Consider the following 13462-nt stretch of genomic DNA (forward strand, 5'->3'; position numbering starts at 1 on the left):
GTCTTCATATACATCAGACTGTTTATCCACATTCCTACAGAATCTGGTGACTCTGCTGTCTTAATCATTAACTGCTTGAGCCTGCTCTTTGGAACTCAACAGAGGCCTCAGAGGCTAAAGACTCCCCCCTCCCCTCCCCCGCCACAAATAAACAAGGGAACATGGCAGGGTTTTTCTACCCTGGAAGGCCCCAGTCCTGGTTGGTTTCAGCCTCCCCTATTCTTTGATAGTCCTCAATCCTGACGGGAACAAGGGCTGGACAGAAAGAGTAAAATTTTCAATAGTGAGACTAATCACAATTTGGTACAAGAACTCAATTTTAGGGGGATTTGGTTTCCAACGGAATGATGGTGGTGGTGCTGATGACAAGCAAAACTGAAGCTGCTTCAGAATGAAATGTCAGCGATCACAGCAGGTGGCTTGTAGAACGTCCGGTCTTATCCCCCAAGGACAGGGCTGGGTCCTTTGGGCCAGATAAAATACAAGTCCCCACTTAAACTGTTGTTTCAGATAAACAACTACAAAGATTTAAGTACACTATCTTGCAAATTACATACGACATACTTATCATTCATTGCTTATCTGAAATTCCAATTTAACTGGGTGTCCTGTAATCTTGGGATTCCCCGGTGGCTCAGAGGGAAGAAGAACCCGCCTGGAATGCGGGAGACCTGGGTTCATCTCTACTTGTTAAACCCGGAACCCCCACCTTTAGCGAAGGGCTGCCCCCATGCCTGAGCCCAAATTCACTCCCTCTGCCCAAGCAGGAGACTGGCAAGTGGCCTCCACTCGCCAGGAGCCCCAGTCGATTCCAGAGGGGCCGCTCACGTTTCCGCCCCGCTCAGACAGCACTAGTGGCGCCCCGAGCGACCGAGTCCTGTGCGCCCGCCGGCCCCGCCCCGCCCCAAACAGAGGGCGCAGCCCCCAGCCGGGCAGGCCCCACCCGGCGCTTGGGCAGTTAGGAGTCTCGCAGCTCCTTGCTACGCAGCGGACTCAGTTGAGGCCAAAATACTCGCTCGCCATGTCGGCTGCAGAGGCGGGGGGTGTTTTCCACAGAGCGCGGGGCAGGACCCTGGACGCCTTTTCCTCAGGTACTTCCTGCTGGGGAGTGGGTGGTTTCAGGGCTGCGGAACATTCAGCGCGGGGAACCTTAGGTTGGGATGCACACCTCCAGCCGGACCCCAGTGGGGGCTGCACCCCGGGGGCTGGGGACCACAATAGCAACCGCACCTCCCGCACGTGGGGCTTCCAGGGGCGCCTGTGAGAGAGGTGTTCCTGGGCTTGGGGGTCCGACAGTCGTGGAACCTCGTTGGCCTTGACCGAGGTCTCGGAGAGAAGATAAAAGTGAGGCAGCAAAACAGTTGATAGCGCGGGCTGTGCAGTTAGACTTGGTTTCTAAGTCCTGCCTTGGATACGTGGCTTAGGGAGTGTTAGCCTCAGTTTCCTTATCTGTAAAGCGGGAATAAAACAGCGAGGTTCTGTGTGGCACGGGATAAGCGCTGGGTGCACGTGCGATGCGGTTATTTTTATTATGGTTGTTGACCATGATGCAGTTTTATACTCCATAATCATGGTTATCTTCTACAATATGAGTCATTCACCCAAATGTTAGCAGTGCCTTCAGAGCTAAGAGAGCGAGCGGGGAGGCAGTCAAGAGTTGTGTTCTAGTTACCTGCTTGGACTTTGGAGTTAGCTAATTCGCCTCGCTGTGAGAATGGGTTTGTTAATGCTTACCTCACAGGAGAGAGTTAGCAGGTTCAAAGAATTTCTGTAACCCGGTTCCTGACGCAGGCCAAGTGCTGAGTGAATGTTCACTCCGGAGCCCCAAGAGAGACCACTGTTCCCCGTTCCTTGCTCCCCCCTGCCAGTTTTGCTGCGTGGAGTCACCTTCCCTCCCATGAACTCGCCGGTTTTTGTCACCCCGGGGAAGTCACCCCAGATGCCCTGTACAATCCGGCTTGTGCTCACCTTTATTGCTTCACGCTCGCCATTCTTCTTGTTCAATTCTGCTTCACTGGGCTTCTTGAACTCCTGTTTTAAAAGGCCAGGTCCTTTCTCTCTGTGGTGGTTTAGTTGCTAAGTCGTCTAGTCGTCTCCGACTCTTGCAACCCCATGGACTGTAGCCTGCAAGGCTCCTCTGTCCATGGGATTTTCCAGGCAAGAATACTGGAGTGGATTGCCATTTCCTTCTCCAGGGGATCTTCCCGACTCAGGAATTGAACCCAGGTCTCCTGCATTGCAGGCAGATTCTTTACCAGCTGAGCTAATAGCTGGCTGATGGATCTGGCTCTTTCTCAAACCTTCCTACGTTAATTAAAGTTTGACCAGTTTCTCAGACAAATTTTCCCTTGGTCACCATTACTAAAGTAGGTGTTTTGTTGTTTTTTTTTTTCCCCTGTAACTCTCTGGTCTAAAGTTTTGTTCTTTTATCTTCTGCAACTGTTGGTGGGGGAGTAGGGAAGGAGGCGGGGCTCTGGAAGAGCATATGGGGCCAGAGAGCTGGTTGAGGTGGATTTTAAAATACAACCTGTTATAGTGCCCATTCTCTAAATATTGTTTAAATGTGCCTTTTTCACTGTTTTTTGAACCCAAGTTCATGTGTGTGACGCACAGTGAGGCCAAACAAACCAAAATATCAGTTTGGAGCAGAGGAGGGTTTATTGCAGGGCCAAGCTAGGAGAGCAGGTGACTCACGCTCAAAAGAATCCAGGTTCCTCTGGTTTTCAGGGAAGAGGTTTTGGTTCTTTTTTTAAGATTTTTTTTTTCTTTTTTTTAACGTGGACGATTTTTTGGCTGGGAGGCATTTGGGATCTCAGCTTCCTGACCAGGGATTGTAAGGGGGAGTCTTAACCACTGGACTGCTAGGGAAGTCCCTCTGGGAAGAGTATTTAAAGGCAACAGTTGGGGAGATAGCTGCAGGATGAACAACTTTCTTCTGATTGGTTTCTGGTGAGGTAACAGGGTAGGGCCCCAGGAATCTCAGGCCTTAGCCTCTAGTTCTGACCAGTCTCGGGGGGTCTCACCATGTTAGTTATCATCCTCCACCTGGGGGATGGGGAGGGCTACAGAACTCAAAAGACTGGATCAGATTGTTTTGTGCCTCCTTGTGGAGGGACTGGGACTCTGTTTTATCCTGTCATTATTGTTTCTTGACTTTTCCCTTCGTTTCTGCATTCCCTCAAGTCCCTCATTATTAACCCCTTGAATCTGTTCTTGGGAACTCAGGGAAGGTCTGGGAGACGAAAGCCTTTTCTTCAAACAAGAAATGAGGGACACAGAAAGGCTTTCGTTTTCTGGAGGACCCCTCGGGTTCCTTCTCTGTTTCAATCCAGTGTGAGATTTTTGAGGTTTATCCATGTTGGTATAAGTAGCTCTTTAAGAATTTTCCACAGTTCATTGCTCATTTTCTTACTGGGCAGTAGTCCATTATATAAGCATATATCAATACTTGATACATTCTGTTGCTAGATATTCTGAGGATCTTCCCTTTGCTTTCCAAATCTACACTCTCCCTTCCCCACCGAAATCTGGAAGGTTGATCTCCATGGACTTCATCCATGGGCTCCTTGCCCTTGGGCCTTCTGTTGGGTTGAGCCAATGGGGCGTCCCGTTTGGAGACCAGAGGGATGGGAAAGCTAAAGTGTTTATTCCCCTGACTTTTTCTCTGTGGAGCTGCCTCTGGCTGGCTCTACAGTTCAGTCACTCAGTCGTGTCTGACTCTTTGCGACCCCATGGACTCGGCACACCAGGCCTCCCTGTCCATCACCAACTCCCGGAGCTTGCTCAAACTCATGTCCATCAAGTCAGTGATGCTGTTCAACCATCTCATCCTCTGTCGTCCCCTTCTCCTCCTGCCTTCAATCTTTCCCACCATCATTGTCTTTTCCAATGAGTCAGCCCTTCGCATCAGGTGGCCAAAGGATTGGAGCTTCAGCTTCAGCATCAGTCCTTCCAATGAATATTCAGGACTGATTTCCTTTAGGATGGACTGGTTGGATCTCCTTGCAGTCCAAGGGACTCTCAGGAGTCTTCTGCAACACCACAGTTCAAAAGCATCAATTTCTTCAGCGCTCAGCTTTCTTTATGGTCCAACTCTCACATCCATACATGCCTACTGGAAAAACCACAGCTTTGGCTAGATAGACCTCTGTCAGTAAAATAATGTCTCTGATTTTTAATATGCTGTCTCAGTTGGGCATAGCTTTTATTCCGAGGAACAAGTGTCTTTTAATTTCATGGCTGCAGTCACCCTCTGCAGTGATTTTGGAGCCTCCAAAAATAAAGTCTCTCACTGTTTCCGTTGTTTCTCTATCTATTTGCCATGAAGTGATGGGACCTGATTCTCTGATCTTAGTTTTTTGAATGTTGAGTTTTAAGCCAAGTTTTTCACGCTCCTCTTTCCCTGGCTGTACTCCTCCCCTGAAGTTTGCTGCTTCTTTCAACATGACCTTTTTGCTGGAACTCTCGTTTCAGATTTGGGTAACCGCTTCCTTCCTCCTTTCAGACAGAGTTCTGCTTCTCTGTGTTGGACTACTAAACCGTCCTTTGATGTTCTACACTCAACTCATCCCAAATAATCCCCCTTTAAACGCTCCTTTAATTGTCATAATTTGAACATGCCAGCTATTTCCTGCGAGGATCCGGATATGATGGACATTCAGTTCTTTCTGTTTTTTGCCATTGGTAACAGTGCTGTTATGAGCCTTCTGGTACAAGTCTTCTTGTGGACACATGGGAAAATTTCTCCAAGGCATCCACCCAGGAGAGCAAAGTTGTGGGTTGCAGGATAAAATCTTTCCAGCTTTACTAGATCGTGTCACATTGCCTTCTAGAATACTTGCACCAACTCATATTCCCACTAGCAGGGTATGAGAGTTCCCTGTGACTCTGCTCTGTCTCTTTTCAGTTCAGGAAGTATTTATTGCAGTCCTACTGCATTCTCTGGTATCTTGTGGAGAGTAGAAAAAAGCAAGGGGAAGGCAAGGACCCATAATCTAAGCACAAAGCTATGGCACAAAAAATAGGCTACTGCAGTGGGAGTTGGGATTTTAAGCGTTGGTCCTGGGTGTTGTTGAGACTCGTAACATAAATCGGGGAGCAAGGAGGAGGGTCAGGGATGATGGGATTGATTGGGAAGTGGTGGCTTCGAGGTGCCTTTAGGAAATTTGGGGCAACCTGGAGGATGCAGCGCACAGCTGGGGATGGAGGTGTGGGTGCTGCCATCCCCCGAGAGGCAAGTAGGTGGGATGGCTGTAGGAGTCAGTGGCATTGCTCAGGGGAAAAATGTAGAGTAGTGGATGGTGTGTGTGCGTGTGTGTGTGTGTGTGTGTGTGTAAGCTTAGGATATGCCTCCGTTTAGGAGGTAAGAAACAGGAAAAGACACACGGAAGGTCTCAGAGCAGGAAGCAAGCAGACATTTTGGAAGATAAACCCAAGAACCAGCCTTGGTACCAGAGTTGGGGAGGGGGACTCAGGCAGGGTGGTGCACAGGCTCAGATGCTGCAGACGTCTAGGTGAGTGGTAGCTGAGCAGGTGTGATTGTTCTGTCACCTTCGGGAGGACAGTTTCAGTAGAGTTGTAGGGGGAAGCCAGGGGGCATGGTGCTTGAGGAATGGCAGAGAGTGAGGATGTGCAGTCAGCGAGCATAGGATTCTGTTTGAAGCCCTTCGGTGCTGCAAGGTTGACGTAGGACACTAGCAGTTTGAGGAAGGAGCAAGGCTGCTGGAAGACTGAAGGGTTTGCAACAGTAGTGAAGATGGTAAGAACAATAGGAGCATGTAACATCTATCAGCTGTTTATGTCTTGCCAGGCACTGTATTCTGTGCTGTGTGTGGACTGTCTCAAGTGAAAGAAAGTGAAAGTTGCTCGGTCATGTCCAGCTCTTTGTGACCCCACCCCATGACTGACTGTTTGGTCCATGGAATTCTCCAGGCCAGACTACTGGAGTGGGTAGCCGTTCCCTTCTCCAGGGGATCTTCCCAACCCAGGGATCAAACCCAGGTCTCCCACATTGCAGGCAGATTCTTTACCAGCTGAGCCACAAGGGAAGCCTATGGACTATCTCATGTGATCTTCAAAACAGTCCTGTTGAACTAGCTATTATGATTATCTTCTTTCTATAGTGGGGAGAAAGTCAATCTCAGAAAGGCTGGGCAACTTGCCCAAGGTCACGTGATTGGTCTAAGATGTATCTGGGGTTGAAAAATGCAAAAGGCAGGTTCACTGGTTGGAGAGCAGTACCTGAGGAGATGGGAAAAGATGGGATTGAGGGCTCAGAAGAGGGCTTGGCCCTGGGAACAAATGTTCTCTTTGACCATCTCTTCCTCCTTCTCTGTCTCTCTCCCTACCTCTCTCTCTTTCTCTCTGTCCACCTATCTCCCAGACCATCCATTCGCCAGTCTGTCTGTCATATGTCCATCATTTCATCTGTCTGTCCATCCGTTTGTCTGTTGGCTCATCCATTTGCCCACTCAACAAATGTACTAAGCCCCTCCCTTGTCCCAGCAATTGTATTAGATCCCAGAGTGCATTGATGAGTGAAACTTATTGGGAATGGCAACCCACTCCAGTCTTCTTGCCTGGAGAATCCCATGGACAGAGAAGCCTGGTAGGCTACAGTCCATGGAGTCACAAAGAGTCGGACACGACTGAGTGACTAACACAGCCCACCTCTGACACGTAGCTACTTGGAGAGCCCGATACTAACCTGCTGGGTCACGTGGACCAGCATAAAGAGCAGCCTTGGCAGATGTCAGGGAAGGGAGGGGATCTGAACAAGACCCTGAGGAAGGCTTCCCTGGGGAAGAATGTGTTGGCTCCTGGTTGAAGGGTGAGTGGGAGGGACCTGGGCCCTGAAGGGCAGGAAGGCCATTGTGGCCCAGAGTACGAATCTGACATGGTGGGACGGGAAAGGGACGGTTGAAAGGAGAAAGCAGCTCCTGAGTGTGGAGCAGGGCGGCGTGGCATGAGTCTGGCTTATGGGAAAGGGGGTCATCAAAGAGTTTTGTCTTTTATCTTGTGGTTGTGGTTATTCAGCTAAGTCGAGTCAACCCGTAGACTATAGCTGCCCAGGCTCCTAGGTCCATGGGATTTTCTAGGCAAGAGTACTGGAGTGGGTTGAGTGGGTTGCCATTTTCTTGTCCAGGGGATCTTCCCCATCCAAGGTTCGAACCCGCGTCTCTTACATCTCCTGCACTGGCAAGCGGGTTCTTTACTGCTAGCGCCACCAGGGAAGCCCATGACCCCAAGGGCTTTTAAGCTGCATGTATGAGGTGATCCCGTTTCCATTTTGGAAAGAACTGTCTGGCTGCAGCAGTAGCAACAGAACTTCTGCCTTCGAGGAACTTGGGGTGCAGTCTAATTGGAAGGTGGAGCTCAGCAACTTGTCCTGAGGCAGCATTTCCAAGGCACACATTGTTCACTTTGAACCTGTAGGTTTTCGGTTGCCAGAGGTGCGTGTGGAGGTGGTAGGGGGGCTTCCAGGGGAGATTACAGGGTTGCTGAGGTATGAAGCTTCCCAGCTCACTGGAGCTGCCGCAGGACTGCCGTAGGACCAGAGAAGCATCCACCTGGAAAAAAAAGTGTGGGGATGTGGGGATGGAGAGAGATTTAGAAGATAAATTGATGAGACAGGAGGAGGGAAAATGACCTTGAACTTGTAGAAGTGGGGCCCGCACGTGGTCTCCCCTGCCGGTTGAGCAGCCCCAGTGGGCCTGCCTAGGATGTGCATGTACAGGGGTCTGGGACCCAGGGAAGGCAGTGACAGTGGGAGAGGCAGCCTGGGGGTGGGCTGGGTGCTCCACATGCAGTGACGTGAACCCACGAGACTAGGGGTTGTAAGCCTGGCCCTCCAAAACCAGGGGTTTCCCCGGTGGCTCAGAGGTAAAGAATCTGCCTACATTGCAGGAGATGCAGGTTCGATATCTGGGTCGGGAAGATCCCCTGGACAAGAAAATGGCAACCCACTCCAGTATTCTTGCCAAGAGAATCCATGGACAGAGGAGCCCACGGATGGAGATCCCATATAGCCCAGGGCTTCTGAAGGCCTAGCTTTGGAGCGTGCCTGTGTGCTCAGTCACGTCTGACTCTGCGACTCCCTGAACTGTAGCCCGCCAGGCTCCTCTGTCCATGGGATTCTCTTGGCAAGAATAGTGGAGTGGGTTGCCATGCCCTTCTCCAGGGATCTTCCTGACTCAGGGATCGAACCCACGCCTTCTGCAGTGCAGGCACATTCTTTACCTCTGAGCCACCGGGGCAACCCCCGGTTTTGGAGGGCCAGGCTTACAACCCCTAGTCTTGTGGGTTCACTTCACTGCATGTGGAGCCCCCAGCCCACCCCCAGGCTGCCTCTCCCACTGTCACTGCCTTCCCTGGGTCCCAGACCCCTGTCAGCATTGCTGCTGACTTTGAGGCATGCCCTTGGAAGGTTCATTGCCAGTTCAGGCTCTGTGGGCAGGGGCTGAGCTGGTGGAGTTGCCCCAAGGGCAGACTTGGAAGAGAAAGGAAAGGAACTGGCTTTTTCTGTCTCTTGCCAAAATACACATTGCCTGTCAAGGAGGTTTTGGTGAACTCCAGTACCTGTGCCTAAAATCACAGCCCTGATAACCCTCATGCTCCCTACTGGAAGCCCCTCCAGAATTAAACAGTTCATTTCTCAAGTGAAGCTTGTTGAGTAAATGAACGCGTGCTCTCTCAGCCAGCTGGGGCTGCTATGACAGAACACCATAGGCTGGGTGCCTTAAAAACAACAGAAATGCATTGCTCACATCCTGGAGGCTGGTCAAAGGACCATCCAAGGTCAGGAAACCTGCAGATTCAGTGTCTGGTGAGAACCTTCTTCCTGATTCATAGATGGGCCTTCTTCTTTGTTTTTTTTTTTTTGAAAGACTTAATTTTTTAGATCAGTTACATGTTCCTAGCAAAGTTGAAGGAAAGTACAGAAATTTCCCATATAGCCACCCCCCGCCCACCGCCCCACCACATGCATAGCCTCTCCCATTATCAACATTCCCCCCACCAGAGTGGTATGTTCATTACACTTGAGGAACATACAGTGACACAATGTGATCAGCCCGGAGTCCACAGTTTGCATTACAGGTCACTCCTGGAGTTGTGCATTTTATATAATGTATGTGTACTGTATAATGATGTGTAACCATCGTTACAATAGATGGCTATCTTCCTGCTGGGTCCCCGCGTAGAGCAAGTGGGGAGTGAGCTCTCTCGGGTCTCTCTTTTTTCTTATAAATTTTCTTTCTTTCCTTCTTGTTGGCTGTGCCGGGTCTTCGTTGCTGTGAGGCCTTTCTCTAGTTGCATCAAGCAGGGGCTACTCTCGAGTTGCTGTCCACGGGCTTCTGCTTGAGAACTGTGGGCTCCCGGCACTCAGGCTTCACCTGCCCCTGTGGCACGTGGAATCTTCCTGGACCAGGGATCGAACCCATGTCCCCTGCATTGGCAGGTGGATTCTCAACCACTGGACCACCAGGGGGGCCCTCGGTTCCCTTTAATAAGGGCAGTAATCCCGGTACTGAGCCCTCATGGCTTAATCACCTCCCAGACTCCCCATCTCCAAATATCATCACACTTGGGGTTAGATTTCAGGGATTGTAGGGATTTGGGGAGGACACAGACAGTCAATGGCAAGCACTTTAAGACTTCCTCCTGGTGATTTTTGAAGAACAATATTCCCATGCAGTTCTGTTGTCTGTTAAGCTTGGCTCAGTCACCCATTTCCTGCTAACACAATCTGCTTGGCTCTGTCAACAGATGTTTATAGAAAGTAAGTTGTACGTGTCTCACCTGAGAAGGCTCACAATCCTCAGGCATGTTCAAATATTCATTTAATTAGGCAAATTGATAATTATATTTCCTTGACACGTATCCTAATTAAGACTACTTTCTCCTAGCAAATAATGGTTTTTCCAAAAAGTTTACAACATCTATTTTGAAGAAATTCTCAAAGGGAGAAATACCAAGATTAAAACATGCCTTCAGAATTATCTATATTTAATTGTTTTGAGGTCCCAGTCAGTTTTCCCAGTTCATTTTATCACTGGTATTTTCCCCATCGGAGTACAGGAGTCATCAGTGGTTGACCTAGAAAGATGATTTCCCTGGACATTTTAAGCCTCCACAGCTGTTTCAGAGGCGCCAACTCTGTCCACTGATTCTGAATATTTCTTGGTCCCTCCTGGAGACCCTTTCACTTTCAGACAATAAATGAAATTTCTAAAGAATAAACTTACTTCCTCAGGTCTCATCTAAGGAATTCTCTAGGAACAATCAACCTAGAATGTTGGTTCAAGTCTGAACAGGATTGAAAACATAATGTAAAAAGTTCTAACCTATTAATGAAGAAAATGAAATGAATACCTTTAATTATGCCATCCACGTAGGCCAGACAAGTTCCCTATTTAAGAAGGGTCCCTGTGACTAAAATAGGAGTTTCGAAATATTCCTTCCTCACTCTCATTATGTGTAAAAATCAGTGCATAAAAAGTTCCCGTTAGAACGTTTCCAAAAGACAAGTGAACTTTTGTTTCTGAATGCCTTTTTTCTTGGCTTTTCTGTTTTTAAATGACTCTGTTGAGGTACCATAATATTCACTCACCTTCAGTTTTACTGGTTTTTAATAAATTTTGTGGAGTGGTACAGCATCACAATTTTAGAACTTCTTCGTCTCCCCAGAAAGGATGCTTTGTGTCCATTTTCGGTCTCTTTATGTTTCCATTCCCAGCACAGTCAGCTACTAATTTACCTCTGTAACTTTGCCTTTTCTGGACATTTCATATAAATGGAATCATATAATCTGTGGTCTTTTGTGACTCGCTTCTTTCCCTCAACATAATCTTTTTAGGATTCACCCATGTTGCACTTTGTATCAGCACTTTGTTCCTTTCTACTGAACAATATTCCAGTGTATGGATTACCACATTTTGTTTGTCCACTCACCCATTGGTGAACATTTGGGTAATTTTTTGGACACTGACAGACATTCTCCCATTTGGACACTGACTATCATGAAGAAAGCTGTTAAGAACATCCACATAGAGTTCTTTTTGTATGGACGTATTCATTTCGGGGCTTCCCTTGTGGCTAAGTGGTAAAGAATCTGCCTGCCAGTGGAAGAGACATGGGTTAGATCCCTGGGTCAGGAAGATCCCCTGGAGGAGGGGATGGGAACCCACTCCAGTATTCTCGCCTAGAGAATCCCATGGACAGAGGAGCCTAGCAGGCTACAGTTCACGGGGTCGCAGAGTCGGATACGACTGAAGTGGCTGAGCACACACATACGTAAGTAGCTGTGTTTAGCATTTTAAGGAACCACCAAGCTGTTTTCCAAAGCAGCCACACCATTTCCATTCCTAGCAGCAGATTTCTCCGTACCCTTATCCTTACTTGAGACTATCTGTCCTTTTGCTTATAACCCAGCACACGGGTGTGAAGTGAAATCTCATTGTGGTTTTTTATTTGCATTTTCCTAATGCCTAATGATGTTGGATATCTTTTCATGTGCTTATTGGCTGTTTGTAATCTTTAAAGAACTATCTATTCAGATCTTTTGCCCAGTTTTCTAGTAGAGTTATTTCTGTTTTTATTATTGAATTGTAAGAGTTCTTATGTTCTGATGAGATCGGCGTGTTCAGGGTGGTATGGTCATAGACCCTATGTTCTGCATGCAAGTTGCTTGTCAAATACATGATTTGCACATCTTTTCTCCCATTCTGTGGCTTGTTTTTTCACTTTCTTGATGACGTCATTTGCAGCACCCAAGTTTTTAATTCTGATGAAGTCCCAGTTACCAACTTTTTCTTTGATTACTTGTTCTTTTGATGCCATATCTAAGAACTGTAGCCCCCCAGGTTCCTCTGTTCATGGAATTCTCCAGTCAAGAATACTGGGGTGGGTAGATGTTCCCGTCTCTGGGGGATCTTCCTGACCCAGGGATCAAACCCCAGGTCTCCTGCATTGCAGACAGACTCTTTACTGTGTCAGCCGCCAGGGAAGCCCAGGAAATCTTTACCTGAACCCGAGCTGTGAAGATTTTTGCTCCTGTGTTTTCTTTTAAGAGTATTATAATTTATGCTGTTACATTTAGGTCTGGTTCCATATTGAGTAAATTTTTTATGTATGGTATGAAGTGAGGGTCTAATTAGAAATTTGCTTTTTTTTTTTTTAACTACAGTAGAAGCCTGGTAGTTTGTCAGTGAACAGAAAGAATTAACTAAAAAGGGGAATCATTAAAGAATTACACATTTTTGGCATTTCATTTTAATGTAAACTCTAATTATAAATGTACATTCATTTACTGGTCTTTTGAGGTCAGGCCAGGGTCATATCTTACGTTAATAGTTTGGGTTTATGGATGGGCCTGCAAGGGAGCATTTCTTGTGTAAACAGCACTCATAAGGAATCTTTTCCAGTTTGGGTTTTTTCCCTAGTGGAGTAGTCAGTTAAAAATCACTTAGCAAGTATTCTGAGTGAAGGATTCTTTTAGGTTTATACTTTTTCATCAGATCTTTTACACTTGCCTCCCTAGTACCTAATTCAATAGTATTTTATTTTTTACCAGCTTGCTTTTATTGAGTCTTCCCAAAGCAGCCATCTTTGCTTTATCAGAAGCAAACCTTTTTTACATTCATATTTCTCCAGTTGACACATTTAATTAAATTAGGCGATTTAAAAATGAGTGCAGGCATGAACAGATTTGAGGGCAACTCCATGAGGGTCAGGGCAGAGGTCTGCAGAGCGTGGAGAGGCCGCCAGCTTGCCCTGGGCCACGAGGAGAGCCTTTGCAGGGTGGAGAGTATTGGTGACACCTTCACATTGGTCTAGGGGACGTCTGTGAAGGAAGTGTCTTCTTCAAGGAGAGGACTCAGCAATGACTTTTTATATTTGTGCAGTATGTGATTTTTAACTTTGTCAAACCCTCCAACGAGCAAGGGGCAATAATGTGGGGCCAGGGCAAGTGGAGACTTCAGAAGCCCCAGGCCGGCTGCTGGCCACTCTCAGGACCACGTCTGTTGTGGCGTCGGTTCAGTTGAGTCGCTCAGTCGTGTCCGACTCTGCAACCACGTGGACTGCAGCACACCAGGCCTCCCTGTCCATCACCAACTCCCAGAGTTTACTCAGACTCTTGTGCATTAAGTCGGTGATGCCATCCAGCCATCTCATCCTCTGTCGTCCCCTTCTCCTCCTGCCCTCAATCTTTCCCAGCATCAGGGTCTTTTCAAATGAGTCAGTTCTTCGCATCAGGTGGCCAAAGGATTGGAGTTTCAGGTTCAACATCAGTCCTTCCAATGAACATTCCAATCAGGACTGATTTCCTTTAGGATGGACTGGTTGGATCTCCTAGAAGTCCAAGGGACTCTCAAGAGTCTTCTCCAACACCACAGTTCAAAAGCATTAATTCTTCAGTGCTCAGCTTTCTTTGTGGTCCAACTCTCACATCCATACATGACCA

General features: G+C 47.7%; 1 protein-coding gene across 1 annotated transcript in view; it reads left to right on the forward strand.

Moving 5' to 3' along the window:
• The first annotated feature begins 889 nt into the window (after window positions 1-889).
• CPPED1 (calcineurin like phosphoesterase domain containing 1) overlaps window positions 890-13462 on the forward strand; it is a 127638-nt gene continuing 115065 nt past the window's right edge. The window contains exon 1 of the mRNA XM_043455282.1: window positions 890-1091. Within this exon, the coding sequence (XP_043311217.1) occupies window positions 1022-1091 (70 nt within the window). The 5' untranslated portion in view covers window positions 890-1021. The remainder of the gene's footprint in view (window positions 1092-13462) is intronic.

This window comes from Cervus canadensis, chromosome 32, assembly GCF_019320065.1.
Source record: "Cervus canadensis isolate Bull #8, Minnesota chromosome 32, ASM1932006v1, whole genome shotgun sequence".
Taxonomy (NCBI): domain Eukaryota; kingdom Metazoa; phylum Chordata; class Mammalia; order Artiodactyla; family Cervidae; genus Cervus; species Cervus canadensis.